General features: G+C 59.7%; 1 protein-coding gene and 1 long non-coding RNA gene across 2 annotated transcripts; one reads left to right on the top strand and one right to left on the bottom strand.

Annotated features, from left to right (window-relative positions):
• Positions 1 to 1359: 1359 nt before the first annotated feature.
• LOC129500381 (uncharacterized) lies at positions 1360 to 4430 on the top strand. The gene is made up of 2 exons (XR_008662543.1): positions 1360 to 1546; positions 2180 to 4430. It is a non-coding gene; the product is annotated as an uncharacterized LOC129500381 (long non-coding RNA).
• Positions 4431 to 15910: 11480 nt separating this feature from the next.
• CEBPA (CCAAT enhancer binding protein alpha) lies at positions 15911 to 18598 on the bottom strand. Its single transcript, XM_055309452.1, has one exon. The coding sequence runs from the start codon at positions 18480 to 18482 to the stop codon at positions 17316 to 17318; it is 1167 nt and encodes a 388-aa protein (XP_055165427.1). The 5' UTR covers positions 18483 to 18598; the 3' UTR covers positions 15911 to 17315.
• Positions 18599 to 18943: the final 345 nt, after the last annotated feature.

Here is an 18943-nt window from a genome sequence, read left to right as displayed (position 1 = left end):
GGGGAGTCAGGAGCCCCAGGGGAGTCGGCAACCAGGGGTGCACCCCAGAGCAGACTGTGGGCAGACCTCTGGCCTGGGGAGCTCTCAGAGGCCCAAGCTCTGGGTGCCCACAGGCCTGTTGTCTTCGGCCTCAGTGGGACTCACTACAGCGGGGATGGGTCCTCTGTGTCATCCCGGATCTGAGGAGCCTGAGTCGATGGGTGGGGGTGCCTGGCGCATGAGTGACAGGTCCCTGCCCAGCTGGGGTTCCCAGTTCAGTGGAGGCTGGCATGGCCCCTGCCTGGCTGCAGGCCATCAGCCCTCCCTTGACGCCCCTCAGGAAGCTTCTAGAGCCTGTCCTCTGGGAAGATGGGGGGGTGATATGTGGGCCACCCGGGTGCAGCGTGGAGGGCCTCAAAGGCACCCAGCTGCAGCAGTTGTGGGAGCGGGAGGCCGGCTCTGTGGGCAGCGTGTCCTCCAGGTGGGTCTAGGACCCACTGGACCTCCTGGGACGGCCCTGCCACCCAGCGTGGGCTTCCGACCTGGGCGCTCTTCCTGGGCTGGGGAGTCAGCAGGAAGCGTGAGGCTGCCCGCTAGCCCACGCTCAGGCTTCCCTCAGCTGACACGGGTCATGTGCTGTCCAGTGCTCTGCTTCCCGCCTGAGAAATGGGGATGCCACTACCCGTGGCCTGGGACTGCTGGGAAATTAAAGGAATGGAAGAGTCGGGGGGAGCTAGGAGGACAAGCCCCAGAATGTGGCAGGCAACCGAAAATCCCGATGTGTCGGGGGGCCCGGGGACCCCTATGCTTCACTGTGGGGCTGCAGGGGTAGTGGGACTCGGTGCTACTCCTCACCAACCTGGGGAGACCACTGCAGCAGCAGGCCTGGGGGTGCAGCCCAGCTGGGTGTCCGAGGTCACCAGTGGAGCTCCCCTTGGCCTAGAGCGTCCGGTGGAGACCCCCGCAGGCATTACCTGCGTCCTGGAAGCCGTGACAGGGGACCCAGGCCTGAAGAGGCTACAAGGCTAGGAGTGGGTCCCACAGGGGACCCCAGAACCGAAGAGTCAGGGGCCCTGCAGCAGATGCCTGGAGGCCCACCTCCCCGGAGGGCCCCTCGGCCACCTCGGTGTCCAGCGTCCATCTGCTGGCCTGGCCCCCGGGGGGCCGTGTTGCCCAGAGTCATCTCACACCCACTTGGACCGGGTCCCCCTCAAGGCTCCGGCAGCCAGCATTTGGGAAATTAGGTGAGGGGGGCCTGGGACTAGGGTGAGGAAGGGAACTATTTATGGCTAAAAGTCATCTTGAAATTTTCAACATATTTTTTATTTTTCAAAACAAAAGCTCTACACGTGGGGTGGGGTGGGGGGGTGAACCTAGCTTTGTGGGAAATGAGTCAGACAGCCATAAAATGGTGTTTTTCTGAGCCGAGGGGATTATTTTACATCTCGTGGCATGAAGACACTGAGAGGGAGCCCCCCTCCTGGTCCCTGGCGGGGCTCCCTGCCTGCCGGCCGGGGCGCCACAGCCCCCTCCTTCCCTGAGCTGGGGGCTGTCGCCCTCCCACCAGGTGAGTGCTGTGGCTGCTTCCGAGGCCTTGCTTCTCACCTCCGGGGCCTCTCCCTTCTCCCTGCCTAACCCCACCTCCCAACCTTTGGGGCAGGAGTGAGGCTGTGAAGGGTGGTGGCCGCATGGTGGGCCCTCCTCTCACCGTTCACAATCTGAGAATCTGGGTAAGGTCCAGAGGTCCTCGGGGAGCCTCCCACCCCACATTTGATGGGACCGGCTGGTGCAGGACCCCCCCTAGAGCAGCTGACGGGAGGCAAGGACTTAGGAGAGCACCTGCGTGCCATTGGTGCCCAGTGGCACCTACCATCAAGCAGCATCCTTGGGTACAGGTGCTGAAGGCCACAGGGGGCAACCGGTTCCCTTGGAAGCCTTCCCCAAGGCCAGAAGGGCAGGGGGCCCTCCCCTAACCTCGCCATGGCCAGCGAGTCCCCCCACCCAGACGCACTCCTCGCACCAGCTCTGAAGGGCTAGGGCCACGGAGCTCCAGGGGCCCACAGGGGACAGGACCCTGGCTTCCAAGGCCTCAGGTTACAGCTCTCGCCCCTCCTCTCCTCCCAGGCAGGTGTTGGGTGGGACCAATAGGGGAGAGGCTGTGCCTAGAGCCCCTCTGGAGTCTTTTCCTGGTCCCCTGCAGGACGGCCTCGGTGGGCTGGGGTCACAGATCCAGGGACAGCCTGGGGCCCAGGGGACGGATGTCGCCCGCGAGGAGAGACTGCTGGCAGCCCGAGGCAGGGCAGACGTCGGAACCAGTGTGGGATCTGAAGCACATTGGCCCATCCCAGAAACCGAGCACGTTCCTCCACCGGCGTCGGGAACTTGCTTTCTCCTTTGGAAGCGACGGTAAAGAAGGCTCATCCTGCACAGGTTCCGCTTCTTCCCAGGGCCGGTGGCCGGTACACTGGACACCAGCTCTGCCTCCTGCCTCGTTCTCTCTCATTCCAGCAACAGCACCCCGATTTCCCTCGGAGAACCTCCCCTCCCCGGCTCCCATTCCATGCAGTGCAGGTGGGGCCCACCCTCTTCCAAACTGTGTGCTGGGAGTGGGGGGCAGGAAGGACATGACTCAGGATTGGCCATTTGGCCTCCTCCATCCTCCTGGGTCCAGTGGCTGGTCCAGGGATGAGCCTATGGTCCAACAGAACCCAATTCCAGGACTTCAGATGAAACGGCTCAGAAGCTGGAGCTCTGTTCTGGGTTGCCGGGTGTCAGCTGGGAGGCTTTGTGTTACTGGAAACTTCCAACAGGAGACCGAGCTGGCACAAAGGATGGCAAAACCAGGAGCCGGAGTGACAGAGGACTCTCGATGACATTGTCTGGCTGATGGATCCAGCCATGCCTGAAGCCACACCCCTCATGGTTTGTTTTCCTGGTTGCACTCAGCTCTATGCCTGGGCCCCGGCCACAGAGGCAGGAATTTTGGTGAGATGTGCCAGGATCACGTGCTCCTGGCTGCTTAGGCCATGCAGGCTGGGACTCTACAAGCGTGGATGACCGGTTACCTAGAGCTGAGGCCTAGCCCGGCAGGAGGGCCCAGCACACAGCTGGGCTCACTGACCACAGAAGCCTGGATGTGTGGGTGAGAGGGGGTCAGGGGAGACCCACCCTAGGTGTGGCTCCCTGAGGAGACCACCCTCCAGGGTGAATTTGGGAGCAGACTTCATGGGAAGCAGCTTATGGTTTTCCAATGATTAAATTTAGAAAAAGAACCCACCTGGCCGTCCTTTGCCTCCTTCTTTCTGTCTGTCTAACAGGCACCTGGACCCATCCAGGGGGCTAAGAATGGTGGAGAATCGGCTGATTTTGTCTGGTGTTCGTCAGCATTCCTAGCACTGGAATGTAAGCTCCAGGAGGGCAGAAGTTGTGCCGGGGGTGGCTCGTCGCTGTGGCCCTGAGCGAAGGTGGCCCCAGCACTCAGTCACTATCTGGTGATTGAAGGAAGTCTGGTATTCTCATTCACCTGCTTGGAACCCTCCTATGGCTTCCCATTGCAGTTAAGACACATGAAACCTAGATTTCTCCTTCAGTGCCCTAGAAGTAGGGTAACTGTGTCATTTATTAAGCCATCAGAGACACTTTCTGTGAGTCAAAAGGGATGCTGTAGACGATTATGCTGGAACAGTGGGAGCAAACGAGGACAGTCTCCAAGCAAACCAGGCAGGGGGCCCGCCCCACTCCAAGGCCCCCAGGAGCTGGTCTCTGGCCCTCCGCCTCATCCAGCCACGCTGGCCTTCCCCTGGGACTTTGCTCTGTTCCTTTACCTAGAGAGAAGCCTTTTGAGTGCCTGGATCTTTCTCATCACCTTGGTCTCCACTGAGCACTGGCTCCTCCGGGACCTTCCCTGACCACCCACCTACCCAGGCAACCTCTGCCATTGGGTCAAGTTTCATTTTCCTCCCCGAGCTCAGCTCTGTGCCTGAGGTCCCAGCCCGGAGGCAGGCGGGGAGTGAGAGGGAACGAGCCCACAGGCCTTGGGAACACAGATCTCTGGCATCTGTCAACCCCCGAGTAGACGCTTGTGTTCTCAGCTCCCATCTCCAAAGTGAAAGTGAAGGGAAGCACACTTCCCCTCAGGAGGTGGGGACGCAAAAGGCGGAGGGGAGGGAAAGAATGGAGCTTGGCAGGCAAGCGAGTCGGGGTCCTTCCTGGAACCACGCACAGCACCGGGCACCCCAGAAATCAGACGCCCTTGACCTGAATCACTCGGACATGTCTTTTAAGATGTGTTTGGAACCAGAACTCGAATGCAGATGCCAAACAGCACCCCAGCAGACGCACACCCGGATCGTGTGGCCAGATAGAAGACACCAGCTATGTTTATAATTTGCCTAATTACCTCTGTCCTCTCTGATACTGGGGCTCTATAAAATTGTCACAGCCGTGTTTGTCATTTGGCTCTGGCTCACTGTGCACACACGCGGGTGTTTGTTTACGGAACACAGATAGCAGCGGGCCTTCATGTGGGCTCTGACACCACCCCTTTGGCTGCCACGAGGGACTGGCCCCCCTCCAGGGTTCCCAGACAGATTGGCCTCCCAGATTCTTTAAAGTAAAAAAAAAAAATCCCTCCTGAGTTTGGTGATCATTCAGGGTCCTGGCAGAAAACCAAGCTCACTCCTGACGGTTCCAGTGAAGGGGTGTTAACAAAGGAGCCATTTGTAGGGGTGTGATGAGGGTTGAAGGAATCAGGAAGGGATGTTGAGGTCCCCAGAGATGAGCCACAGCAGCAGCTGTCACCATCATGGGGCTCAAGGGGCAGAGCAAGGCACCAGGGCTGCCGGAGCCCCATGAGAACTGGGCCCATGGAGGGCAGAGGACAGGCTGCCCAACAGGGATCATAGCCTTGGGGGTGTGCAGATGGGGCGCTGGAGTAGGCAGAGAGCTGTGAAGAAATGCCCAGCCTCTCTCTTCTCCTCCCCCCGATCTACTGGTGCCTACCACTGGCCAAACCCAATAGGGAGCCAGAGGCACAGAGGCCCTTGGTGTGGCCTATACAAGCCAGACTCCCAGGGCAGAGAATAGGTATGGTGTTGATCCAGGAGTAATAATCCACATGGGTGGGTAAGGTACTCTGGGACAATTCTGTGGTCAAGCTTGGTGGAAAGTCTTCTCATCCTATAAGCAATCTCTTGAATCCATTCATCTCTGTGCCACTAAGTTCCCTCACTGGCTTCACAAGTACCCGTTGCCCACTATAACCCACCTGCCACACTTTAGTGCAGTGATCCTGTTGCTCTTGGGATGTTGACCAAAGTCTGAAACCTTGCTCGTGAGAGCCTGCTAGTCAAACCCAGCTGACCTCCAGCCTCACCTCTAGTCCTCCACCTCCTACCCTGTGCCACGCACTGTGGCCACACTGGACACTTTCCAATACCTAGAATGCCATGTTCCTTCCCACCTCTAAGGTTTGTGTTTGCCACTCCCTCTGCCTGGATTTCTCTTGACCCAACACCCAATGCCTTGCAAATCCCTGCAGGTCCTTCAGATCTCAGCTTAAAAGTCACGTTCCCAAGAACTTTCTCGAGTCCACAAAGCAGGCAAAGTCTCCTTCTCATCACTCCTGAACTTCCTTACTCCACAATATGTGTCACAACTGGAATTAACTAATCAATTGAGTAACTGTCTGTTTATTGTCTGTCTCTCTAGAGAGTCTGTGAGCACCCCAAGAGCCCGCTTTGTCTGTCTGGTTTCCTTCTTTGCCTCAACACAGTGCCTGGCACATAGTAGGTACTCCAAAATACTCACTGAGTGACTAAAGGGAGAACATCTAGCTCCCAGTATGGCAGGCTAGGTTATTTAGGCCTACTTTGCAGGAAAATCAGCTAACGATGCAACAACACAATTAAAAAAAAAAAACAACTTATTCTAAGCACTGAAGGCTTGGCAGTATAATTGCCGGCCAAAACAGAAGAGGAAGAGGAATCCAGACAGGTAGGTGAGAGGAAGAGCCACTTTTTTTTTTTTTTTATTGAGGTGTTTTCTGATTCCAGTGAAACTGAGTTCTATTTTGACAGCCTCGTGGAATGAAAGAGATAGCTATCAAACCCCAGGGCACACACAGGTGGGGCATATAATAAGATACCATCTCCCATGAATGTGGGACTCCAAAGGGCTACACCCTCAGGATAAGGGTGAACCAGAAGTAGATCAGCCCTCATACAATCTTGCAATCTTTTTTTTTATGCAATTTTTAAAAATTTTTATTTATTTATGATAGTCACACAGAGAGAGAGAGAGAGAGAGAGAGGGAGGCAGAGACACAGGCAGAGAGAGAAGCAGGCTCCATGCACCGGGAGCCCGACATGGAACTCGATCCCGGGTCTCCAGGATCGCACCCTGGGCCAAAGGCAGGCGCCAAACCGCTGTGCCACCCAGGGATCCCACGATCTTGCAATCTAAGTTCTCACCTGGATGGGTTGGGGAAACTCAAGCCTTAAGGTTGATTAAAGTGGTCCTGGATTAGCAGTATTCCTCAATGTGCTCTCTGGTGTAAGGTGCTTTTGTCCTAAATCTCACATTTTTCTTTCCAACATTTTTTCTTTCTAAACGATGACCAGCACACAGTCAAAGATGACCAGACACACAAGAAAAGAAGACACTGTGAGATAAAACCAGAAGAATCAACAGGAAACAGAAACAGACCCTTCAGACTGCAAATTACTGACTATAAAGGAACGATGCAAGTCATGTTTCCAGAAATAAGACACGCTTAAAAATAATTTCGGGGAATGGGAATCTGTTAGAAAGTGACATCGCAGATCTGAAAAAAGATTCATTCATCTTCATTTCATTTCATCTCTAGAAAAGAAAATGACAATAACCAAAATAAAAAACCCGATAGGTGGATTTAACAGCAGAGTTAACACAGCTGAGAAGGGAATTAGAGAAGTCAGAAAAATGATCACAAATGTAGCAGGTAGAGACAAAAGGAGCATGTGAAAGAGACGATGTGCGATAAGGAGGAAGAGAGGGTCTAACATAGGTTTAATGTTATCCCTGAGGGAGGAGAGAGAGGAAGTGGAGTAGAGGCAGTGTTTTAAGCAAAAACAGGTGGGATACCTGGGTGGCGCAGCGGTTTGGCGCCTGTCTTTGGCCCGGGGCGTGATCCTGGAGACCCGGGATCGAATCCCACATCGGGCTCCCGGTGCATGGAGCCTGATTCTCCCTCTGCCTGTGTCTCTGCCTCTCTCTCTCTCTCTCTCTCTCTCTCTCTCTGTGACTATCATAAGTAAATAAAAAAAATTTAAGCAAAAACAGGTAAGAATTTTCTGGCACTGATGAACGAATGAATACATGAAGGGATGCACGGAACCATTTAATGGTCTGTTATGCTAGAACTCCATGTTTCAGACAACCTAGAGTTCAAAAGATCCAGATGGGAGATTCTGAACCCAGTCCGTTCTTGGCAGAGGGCCACGAAGTCATATAATACCAAGTTCAATGTAACAAAGGACACAAGAAAAGGTGAAAAACCAACTCTTGCCCGTCTCTGCCTCTGCGGCTCACCCCTGGGCACATCCTCTTGTTCCTTCTTCCTCCCACAGCCCTTACTGCCCAGTCACTGGGAGAGAGCAGAATGCCATTCCCCAGGGTCCCTCCATAGTCAACTGGGAGAGCAGTGGCATGGCTGGGTGCGGTGAGGGAGGCCTCTGTCCCACCCTGATTCAGTGGATGGGGACATCCTCCTCCTCGATATTGTCTCTCTTCTCTCCTCTGATTCCAGTCTCCTGGTTCTGTGGCTGGTCTCCAGCCTGGGCCCTCAGGACTACTTGGGGGAGTCTTACTGACCAGCTGGCTGAAACAGTCTAGTTCTGGCTGGACTGGAAGGATTAGAGAGGAGGGGATGCGAGAATGTCCCTTTGCCATAACTGAAGAAGGCTCGATGATGCCAGCACCACCTTAGGGGCCTCCAACATGGGCCAAGGAACACTAATAGCCCTTGTTGTCCAGCCCACCAGCACCACCTATGACCTGGATGGCAAACATCTAAAATGCAAGACTCCGGAGATAGGAGAGGAATCACCCAAGCTTGGGTCCTACATCCTGCCTCCCACCCCTGAGCATCTCTCGGGCAGGAGAGTGACTTGGCTGGCAGGCAGGTAGTTTGTTTCTGACTCATGCTCCCCTCCTGGCTTCCAGGAGGCCTGGTCCTGGTCCTCCTCAGTGTGACTCGTCCTGGGATCAGGTTCTTGTGGTTGCTCTGTTCTGGAGGGACACACATTCATCATCTCGCCTCTGGGAATCCCGACACACCTCTCAAACATGCTCAAACAGAGAGGTTGCCAAACCTGCGCCGGGTCACACAGCAGGTGTGCGGTGAGGCCAGGACACACGCGGTCTCACGCCCCCGGTGGGTGGGAATGCAGACCGAGCCCTTGTGTAACTAGCATCGGGACCTGACTTCTGTGAGCAGCTCCACAGCGGAGCCTCACTGAGGCCCTGGTCCCCCCCTGGCCCTCTGGCATGTGCCAGATTCCACAACCCCCCCCCCAGCAACAGGTGCCTCCAAACCGCTGTGCTGTGGGGGTACCGGTCACAAAGGCTTGTCCCCCCAGGGAAAGCAAAAAGAGCGTGCCAACTGCAGCCACCTCCCAGCCTATGATGAGTGAAGATGGAGTCAGGGGGGGTCATGTGGGCCCCCAAACCTGGCTCTGCAATGTTTCTGACATGCCATTCCAATTTTTGAAAATCTCTAAGATGTTCCAAACAATATGCAGTTGATTTAATTTAAAAAATTAAAAACTAAAGTAAATTAAGTTGAGGAATGTTGGGTGGAGGCGGGTGGGGGGGGGCACGGAGGGTGTCATGGAATAAAGCCAGAGAAGAGAGTCTGAGGAAAGCATGAGCATTTCACTCCCCTGGGTGGATTGGTGGGTGGAGAGGGTCAGGCTGTCCCCGCTGGTCCTCACGTGCAGGAGCCCAGGTGCCGATGGCGGCCCCGCCCTGGTCTGGACACGGGTCCTGAGAGATGGGACTCCTCTGCGAGTCTGGGGTGCAGCCAGGGAGCTAGAAGACCCGAGCACGCTGCTCCCCTTTCCAGTTTGGCTCGCACACACCCCGGGCAGCCCTGTCCCGCATAATTACATAAACTGTGCATCACTCAAGATGCTCATCGCGCTTCTGACACATCTCGGGCCGGGAGCCACCATCGCCACCTCCCCTGGGCTCGGGGGCCTGGCCCATGACTCACACGCCGTCACCGCTCCCAGGTGAGACCGCTCCTCAAATAGAGGTCCAGCCTTGGCGAGCTTGGGGGTTGCTCTCCGGGGGCCCCTTCGCCCCTCCTGGGCCTGAACGCGCCTCCAGCCTGAGGCTCGGCGTCCGATCCAAGTTCAGATGCACCCACGCCGGCACCCACAAGGCCCCACTCTCCCCCGGGAGCCGTCGGCGGCCCGGAGCTGCCCTCTCTCCCGCTGCTGCCCTGCGCCAGCCCCGGCGGCCGATGGCCTAAGGCCTCCTGGCCTCTCAACACCCGCCGCCCTCCTCCGTTGGGCAAGTGGCATCCGACTGCTTCCTCCCCCGAGGAGTTTGCTCATTAACTTGAGTTACCCCAGGGCTGGTGCTCCTGGCAGCGCCAGAAGAGCGAGGCCGGCGTCCAGGGCTCTTTCCTGGGTGGCCAGCTTGGAGGAAGCGGCCGGGGCCAGGCCGGCCTCCCACTTGCGTCTGTGGCCCCGTCTCCCCTCTGGGGTCTCACTTCCCGGGCCCAGTAGGTTGGGAGATGGGGACCAGGTGTTCGGCCAAGTGCTGTGTCACCCTGCGGCGGACGGCGGTGTCTCCCCACGTGCACAGTCCCCACTCTCTGGCCACTGGCAAGGGGAAGGCAGGGCCGCCTCCCTCGCCGAGGTCCCAGCTTCCCAAATAGAAGGGGGTTAATGGGAGGCCTGCGGGGTTGGCGGGGGGGGGGGGGGGGTGGGGGTGGGGGGGTGGGGGGGTGGTGGTGGTGGTGGTGGTGGTGGTGGTGGTGGTGGTGGCGGCTGCCCCAGTGAGAATGTTCTCATTGACCAGAAGTCAACCCTGCGGATTCTGCGCTTGTATCAAGAGCCCCTTCCGGTGACAAGCACACAGGCACCCTTGCTGGCTCCAGTGCTTTCCGTGGACGCGAGTGTGACCACCGGGCCCCCCCTTCAAGGTCATGGGCACGTGACTCGGGGAGATGGGCTCTCCCCCCAGGAGAATCTCATTAAATGCTTTCTAAGCAAATAAAAGGCATCCCTGGGGGAAAAAAAAAACATTGAAGCAACATCAAAATGACTTAGTAACTTGGTTGCTCCGGGTGCAAGGATTTTGCCCTAATTATTCTGACGCTGTCTCCTTTCCCGGGACTTTTCAGGGATGGAGGTGTGCCCCCCCCCCCTGCCCTCACACACAGTAATCTCCTTACCTGGAGCCCAGTGTTGCACCAGCTTTGCCTGTTTACCTTTCACAACCAGTGGGTGATGACGGGGTGGGGGGTGGGGGGGGTCAGTTTTGCATGCGTTTTGCATAAAAGGAGACGGAAGCTCAGAGAAAGCAAGAACCCTAGCAGCATGGCCCATCACGGGATGGGGGAAAGAGCAAACTTCTGTTCATCCCCGGTGAGCCCGACTCTGCCTCCGCGGGCAGGGACGGCGCCGGGCCCGTGCTAGGCCAGGACTGTCGGCCTGCTGTGTGCGGGGTCCTGCAGGAGCCCCCCGAGGCCCACCACTCACGGTTAGCCGCCCCAGGCCAGTGGCACCTGCGAGGCTGAATTAGACGCACGTTTGAGCATCACGGACACCAGTGTCTTCAAATTCTGGGTTAAGGCCAATGAAACAGCTGCCAGGTAGGGCTTATTCCCTATAAATCAGTGGGAATGTGGTCACACGAATTTTAAATATCAGATTAAAATCAAATTAGTGGGAAAATTTGGAACAAATTGCCTTCAAGTACAGTGAATGAGTCTATTTTTAAAATGTTGCCGCACCAGGCAAAAGAGTGAAGCAAACACATTTCCTAACAGCGAGGAGACACCGTGATGGGAGTGATTTGTCATGCTTAGTCACTGTAATTGCTCTAGCAAAACTGAGGAATCAAATAAAACGTGTTTGCAAATTGTAAATCACTCCGGGAGGCTACTCCAGACGGGTCCAAACCTGATGCTCAAGGTCACAGCACCTCCCTCTGGGGCAGGCGGACACCCTGACACCACCTTGCCCTGACTCTCCTGCCAGGGGTCGTGCCCCACGTCCAGCGGAGACCACTGCCCAACGGCCTGGAGAGAAGGGCTTCCATAATCAGCCGGCTTTCCTCCCCAGCACGGATTCCGGGGAGGGGGCTGCCGGGAGAGCGCTCAGGTTGGCTGGGGGGTAGGGAGAGGTGGGGGGCTCCCTGCGGCCTCCATGGCTGGGTGGGGAAGGGGCAAGGCTGCTCGGGGAGGAGAGGCTTTCTTTCTGGTGAGAGGTTGGCAGCTACTTGCCAAGGAGCAGAAAGATCTTCAGATCTAGAAGGCTTGGGACAGGCTGTGATGGCTCCCTTGAGGCCCTGTCTGGGTCACTGGGTGACACGCCCTGGCCCTAGCCCACCGTGTTTGGCCACTGGTGTTCCCGTCCTCAGGCCGTGGCCCCTCAGTATTGACTCTGCCAGTGGGGACAAGAGGAGAGATGGAAAGAGACCGTCCTTGAGACCAGAAACGTCCAGAAACGCTGTGATCCCAGGTGCCCGTGCGTCCGAGCAGCTCTGGCAAGCTTGGGGCATGTTGCACTGCCCGTCCCCAACCTGTCCTCTCTACCGGGAAGCCCGCCTCCTCCTGCGCGCCCTCCCTATAGAGCTGGCCGTCTCTGGGGGCCTGGCTAGCCCCTGCTTCCCAGAGGTGCTGAGAATTATCTAGAACCAGATAGGTTACCTTTCTTAGACCTTTCATCGCCTCCCATAATGGTGAACCCCAGTCCCTGGAGCTCCCCGGGTGGACCTCAGGCCAACCCAGTGGACCCTTGAGTGGCAGGGAGAGGATGAGGATGTTTAAGGAAGGAGAGAGAGGAGTGGCAGAGAGATCCACGCATTCAGACACATGTGTTGAGGACCTGCCGCAGGCCAGACGCAGGCCAGACTCAGCAGGAAGCCAAGAAAGGCAGGATCCCAGGCAAGTTCACGTAATTTGGCTCCAGGAGTTCATGGTGACCTTGGAGAGAACAGTTTCCCAGGTGCAGGGTGGCGACAGGGAAGATGAAGGTCAGAAAGTGGCTCTCTGGGAACACCAAACCCATAGGGGATTTTTTTTTTAAACAAACAAACAAACAAACAAACAAACAAACAAACCATTTTCTATCCCGACTTGATGGATATAAGAAAACCGTATCTTTCAGCTGGCCTCAGGTGCGCCTCCAACCTTGGTCTGGAGAATAGGGTTAAGGAAAGGTCCTACTTCTCGGCTTCACAGCAGCAGATCCTTTTCCTGTGGGCCCCTCAAGGCACCCAGGAAGCATGAACCCCTGTGCCCCGCTCCCCTGGCCATCATGCCTGCTTTTGAGAGCCCAGCTGGCCTTCTTGCCCTAAGTGCCCACCCACTGTGCAATCAACGGGCAACCTCTGGGGTTCAGGCCCCACGGGGTGCCCGACACCATCTTCTGTGGCTGCCGGGCATGGGCAGTGGGCTTGGGCAGAGCGGATGAACAGAAAGGGGATCTCTGGGAGCTGTCGCACGGGGTGTCCTGTTCCTCATGGGTGGGGCCAGAAGGCTAGAAAAATAATAAATAAAAACAAAAGTGAAGGGAAGCAAGGCTCTTGGGTGCCAGAATGGGGCTGGCTGAGGCTGTGGCTGCCTGAGTAATGGGTTCCACATTTGTCTGGCTCAGTCTGCAGCGACCGGGAGTCAGGACGCACAGTGGGCCTTGCAGGGGGCTGGAGGGGAGAGCCCAGCTGTGGCCAGATCTTGGAGTACCCCTGTGGTGGCCCCATCCCCGGCTGGCCACAACGGGGCTGGAGCGCTGCTGCGAGCTCGCGCTCCGGCACCCCAGCCTCCCCCCTGCCCCCGCCCACAGCTCCTGGGTCCCTGCCGGCCTGCACAGATTGTTCGCGTTATTAATGCCGTTTTCCCAGAGATTCCATCTGGCTTTTTAATTGCTCTGGGATGGGGCTAGGATGCTTTGATAGTGAATTGGTATCTTTCCTATGCCTCTGCTTACGTCAAATGATCCACGCACAGGGAGGGGGTGGGGGAGGGGAGAAGCGGGGGAGGGGGCGTCAGGGGAAGGGAGATAGTATAATCTTTCACAGAGACAAGAGAGATCTTCCAAAGGTGCTGGTGGTTTAGTTCTATTTAAGGAAAAGAAGAGAAAGGCCTCCCCTCCCCCCCACCCAGCATAGGAGATAAACAGATGGGATAGAGCCACGCTCCATGCAAGGACCCTACCCCATGTCTGCAGAAGGCCTCCTGGATGAGCAGGGTCAGGGGTTCTGCTCTCCCTCCAACGGCCTCCCTTTCTCTCCCCGCTGCCCCCTCTCCTCCCATGAAATCAGCAGCTGCTGGAGGAGGCCTGGCAGGTTCCTGCCTGGGAAGGAGGGGGCGGGAGACCTGGGAGGGGCAGGCACTCCTCACCAGTCCCAGTGGCTCATCACAGGTGTCAGGGCCAAACCCCACGTTCACAAATTCCCAGGAGATCCAGGAGATAAGGGTGACATCCATGACAGCGCTAAGCCATCGGGAGGCTTCTGGCAGCAAAGGAGCACCTCCCTCGTTACCTTTGCTTCTTCCCTGGAGACTGGTTCCTCTGAGCAGCGCTCTCGGGGTGGTGGTGGTGGGGAGGCTCAGGTGGCCCACCGAGGGGTGAGGTCCCCGCTACCTCTCCAGAGAGAGGACAAGGGAGACGCATCCAGGTGGGCTGGACGGGGTCCGTGACCAGGGTCTTGGATCAGACCCCTGCCTCCGGGAAGCCTTCCCTGGTGGCGTCTATTCACACTTTGAGCTTCCCTTTATTGCACTTGTCACCCTTAAAACCCATCTTGGGACCGCAAGACTGTAAGCTCCAGGTCTGCTGTTTGTTTGCTGCTGAGTGACCCATCCTTGGCACAGGCCCTGAACACAGTAGGCATCCAATAAATTTTTGGGGTGTGTTCAGTGCCAGGCTCTTGGAGCGGTTCTTCACAAAAGCTGCAGTCAGGAGGGGAACCATGGGGGCCCTGCAGGAAGCAGTGGGTGGCAAAGAACAGCTCTTCCCCAGGGGCCCCTCTGGCCGGGCACAGAGCACATGCCGGGCAGGTTCGCCCCACACTGCCCCCTCTCCTTGGCAGGCTGCTCTGTCTCCCCGGGGGCCCCACCGGCCCCATTCCTTCCCTGGGGTTGGCTTCGGTTGGGTTGGCTGTGTCTTGTCCCCAGCAAAGTCTGCCCTGGACCTCATGATCTACAGTAGGAGGGGTGCCCCTTAGTAGGCCGACATCTCTGCAAGAGGAAACCTAGGGAGAGGAGGCAGTGGGAGGGGAGAGGGAGGAGGGCAGGCAGGAAGGGTGTCCCTCCCCCTGCTCATCCTGGGATGTGTTCTGGGGGCAAAGGGGGAGGCTGAGGTTTGGCCCCCTCAAACAAGAAAAACTGGAATTAGCACTGAACTCAGAGAGGGTTTGCTGGGGCCTAGCAAGCCGTGGCCTGCCCTGGGCCTCTAGGCAGACGGTGGGGCTCTGCCTCCTTGGTTCCCAGGGCGGTGGGGCAGGCAGCCGCCTCCACACTGGGCCCGTGGCCTTTCCTCTGCCAAGGGCGGCCCTGGGCGAGGAGGCGGCCAGACACAGGACAGAGAGGGCGGGGGCCGGGGGGGGGGGAAGGGGGCAAGTCACCCCTGTTAACCACACGGGGCAGGTAAAGCTAAAGCTTTCAGAATTGAAAAAGAGTGTGTAATTTCTTGAAACTGTCCCAGCCCACATGGGCATACACGCTAAGCTGCTCAAGTGAGTCCTCTGGGGGTGACAATGGAAGGTAAGGAGAGTCTGCCTTTTACCCTCAGCGAGAGTCAACTCTGAAAGCCCAGCCAGCCTCCTGTGCTACTTCCTGCCAGGCCTCCTTCTATCAGGCGTGACGGTGCCCCCCCCCACTTTGGTTGGCTCTCACTGCCGCCAAGGGGGTGCCAGGGTGCCTGAGTGGGGGGACTCGGTCCAGGGTGGGCGAAGTGCGGGATGGGGCGGGGGGTGGATGCTGGTGGTGGCTCCTTGCCAGGTGGCATGCGTGGAAGACCACGTACCCACTGCAGGCGTGCCGAGGGTCCCCTTCCCTGGCTTGGCTGGGGCAGGACAGCTACGGAAGGTGGGGCACAGGGGTGCTCGGCCTTCAGGCTGCCCTTCCGGGCCCTGCTGGGTAGGTTACAGCCACACAGCGCAGAGCAAGTGGGGAAAGGCAGAGGATCCTCCCGCTTGAGGCCTCTCCCCGCCCTCCCAGGGTCCTGCGGGTGGGTAAGAGACAACACGTATGAGCAAGGCGGCCACACAGCTAGAGCCGTGAGCGATCTAGAAGCAAATGTGGCCAAAGGGCCTCTGGGGCCTGGAGCCACTGGGCCGGGCCTCTTCAAGCCCCAGACAGCCCGTGACAACTTCAGGCCAAGGGATCCTTCTCTCTGAGCCCCTCTGCTCCTCCCAGGGGCTCCGGAGAGGCCACACCAAGGCCCTGTGACCTCCCTCCCCTCCAACTCTCGCCCATCCAGGAGACTCTCTCTTCAGGATTTGGGCTTTCTCAGCTTGGAGCGTGCCTTCCTTCTGCCATTTGTTTGCCTCGGTTGGGAGAAGTCACCCCCTTCATGTAAAGAGGGGCTTGGGATGGGAGAGCTAATGAAAGTCAGGATCTCAGCCAGAGAATACGCTGTGATTATTTACAAATGTGACCTGGCCCACAGAAAACCTTGGAAGTAGCTTTTCTGGTTTTAAAAAGACACCGAAATTTACTTTGATATGTTTATATTATAGATATAATACATAAAACATCTAGCATGAAACTCTACGTTCTCCCCAAAGAAGAGAACCAAGCTGTCCTTCCCTGCTCCCAGCCCCAGCGATCTGCGCATGCTGGCTGGAGGCCACCTCCCTTCCAGACCAGGAGCCAGGGCCTCTGGGGGGGGGGGCGGGCAGGACAAGCCTGTGGGCGGCCCAGGCCGGAGGGCACCAAGGCCCACGGCCCCCCAACCCCCCAGGGAAAGAGGAAGCCCACCTCACCTCTTTGGTTCCCCTGGGAGCAAAAGCGATCCCCCAAAACCAAAAGGAAAGAGAGCCGCAGACCCTCCCTGCAGCTGCTGACAAAGAGTCTCATTTTGGCAAGTATCTGAGCAAAACCAAAACAAAACAAAAACCAAATAAAATGGTGGTTTAGCATAGACGTGCACATTCACATTGCACAAGGCACCGCTGGGACACAGAGAGGCCAGATACAAGTGTTGATATCGGCTGATAAAGCAAAATATTTGGAAAGCTTCTCATAACTTCGGTCCCTCTGGGATGGACAGATTGTGCTTCATGTTTGTATGGCAATGCTGGCAACATACAGTACAAGGCTGATGGTCCCAGTGTCCCTTCACCCCACCTCCCCACCCCACTCCCACCCCCACCCCCACCCCGGGCCAGATCTCTAGGTTTCCCTCTGCCACCAGGCTACCACTCCCACGAACACATGTCCAGATAGCTTTGGCCTGCCCTGGCCCGACCGGGGGTGGGGGTGGGGGTGGAGGGGCTCCCGCCGGTCTCCCGGTGACCCCCATCTCAGTGAGTTCTGCCCAGGGAAGCCCAGCCGGTGACAGGCTGGGAGACTGGAGGGCAGGGAGCTAGGGACCCGCCACCTTCATGTAGAACTAGGGTAACGGCCTTCCGAGTCCCTGTACGTCCTCCCTCCCGAGGACGAGGACGGGCGCCGAGACATCCCTGACCCTTGGAGCAGCCGCGGGCCTGCACACTGCCCTCTCTCCCCGGGGGTGGGGGCCTGCACCTCGGGGCCGCGGCAGGAACCCTCCGAATAAAATGACAAGGCACCTATGGGCTCCCCCTACTCGGTAGGAATCGGAGCGGCGAGTTTGCGTTTCCAAGGCACGAGGTTATTCCTTAATACTAGAGTCGCCAGGCTCGGGGCTCGGCCCCACGGCGCTTCCCTCCTTCGGGGAGAAGGCACGGCCTGACCCCCCACCCCCACCCCCCGGCCTGGGCCTGGGCCTGGGCCTGGGCCTGGGCGCACCGAACCGGCGGGCCGGGCTCCCTGGCGGCCCGGAGCCTCCCAGGCCGGGCCTGCGCCGCGGGGGGCAGCCTGGGGATCCGGGCCCCGAATCCACGCCCGGGGTCCCAGCGGGCGGCCGCCCCGCGCCTCACGGGCAGTTGCCCATGGCCTTGACCAGGGAGCTCTCGGGCAGCTGGCGGAAGATGCCCCGCAGCGTGTCCAGCTCGCGGCTCAGCTGCTCCACCCGCTTGCGCAGGCGGTCATTGTCACTGGTGAGCTCCAGCACCTTCTGCTGCGTCTCCACGTTGCGCTGCTTGGCCTTGTCCCGGCTCTTGCGCACGGCGATGTTGTTGCGCTCGCGCCGCACCCGGTACTCGTTGCTGTTCTTGTCCACCGACTTCTTGACTTTGCCCGCGCCGCCGCCGCCGCCGCCGCCGCCGCCTCCGCCGCCGCCTCCGCCGCCGCCCGCCGCGCGGAGGTCGGGGTGCGCAGCGGCCAGCGCCTTGAGCGCGCCGCCGGGGCCCGGCAGGCCCGCGGGGCCGAGGGCGGGCGCCGGGTGAGGGCTGGGCACGGGCGTGGGCGGCGGCGTGGGGTGGCCGGGCTGCAGGTGCATGGTGGTCTGGCCGCAGTGCGCGATCTGGAACTGCAGGTGCGGCGCGGCCAGGTGCGCGGGCGGCGCGTGCGCGTGCGCGTGCGGGTGCGGGTGCGGGTGCGGGTGCGGCGGCGGCGGCGGCGGCGGCGGCTGGTAGGGGAAGAGGCCGGCCAGCGCCAGCTGCTTCGCCTCGTCCTCCTCGCGCGGCTCCTGCTTGATCACCAGCGGCCGCAGCGCCGGCGCCCCGACGCGCTCGTACAGCGGCTCCAGCCTGCCGTCCAGGTAGCCCGCCGCCGCGCAGCCGTAGCCGGGAGCCGGGCCGTGCGCGCCGCCGGGCATCGCCGCGCCGCCGGGGCCCCCGGGGCCCCCGGGGGCGCCCGCGTAGTCGAAGTCGCCGCCGCCGCCGCCGCCGCCGCCGCCGCCGCCGCCCGCGGGGGCCGCGGCCGCCTTGGCCTTCTCCTGCTGCCGGCTGTGCTGGAACAGGTCGGCCAGGAACTCGTCGTTGAAGGCGGCCGGGTCGATGTAGGCGCTGATGTCGATGGACGTCTCGTGTTCGCAGATGCCGCCCAGCGGCTCCGGGGCGGCAGGTGGGGCGGGGGCCTGCGCCGAGCCCGCGCCCCGGGGAAAGCCGAAGGCGGCGCTGCCGGGCGCGTGCGGGGGGCTCTGGAGGTGGCTGCTCATCGGGGGCCGCGGCTCCGCCTCGTAGAAGTCGGCCGACTCCATGGGGGAGCTACAGCCCTCCCGGCATGGCGAGCCTCGGCGGCCTCCAGCCCGCGCGGGGCGCCAACGCCGCCGCCGCCGCCGCCGCCGCCCCCGAGCCCCGGGCCCCGCCGCCTCGCGCCCGCGCAGCTCCGGTCGCGAATGGCCCGGCCCGCGCGGGCCCGCGTTTATACCGGGGGCGGCGCCCTGCGGAGCCCGACGGAGCGGCGGCGCCTCCTGGGTCCTAGCGCCGGGCCGCCGGCGGGGGAGGCGAGCGGGGCCGCAGCGCGGCGCGGGCGGGAGGAGCCCCGGCGCGGCGCCCCCTGCCCCGGCCCCGCCGGCCGGACCCGGACGCGCGCGCGCCCCACCCTGGGCCGAGCCGTCGCCCCCGCACGCACGTGGCCGGCGACCGGGCCCCCTCCTCGGGCTGCCCCGGGGCTCCACTTCCAGCCGGCGGCCGGGGAGTCCGGGAGCGCCCAGGCGCG

This window comes from Nyctereutes procyonoides, unplaced genomic scaffold, assembly GCF_905146905.1.
Source record: "Nyctereutes procyonoides isolate TBG_1078 unplaced genomic scaffold, NYPRO_anot_genome, whole genome shotgun sequence".
In the NCBI taxonomy this organism is placed as follows: domain Eukaryota; kingdom Metazoa; phylum Chordata; class Mammalia; order Carnivora; family Canidae; genus Nyctereutes; species Nyctereutes procyonoides.
The sequence above is the reverse complement of the archived record's forward strand: the minus strand, read 5'-3'. Positions and strand labels throughout refer to the sequence as shown.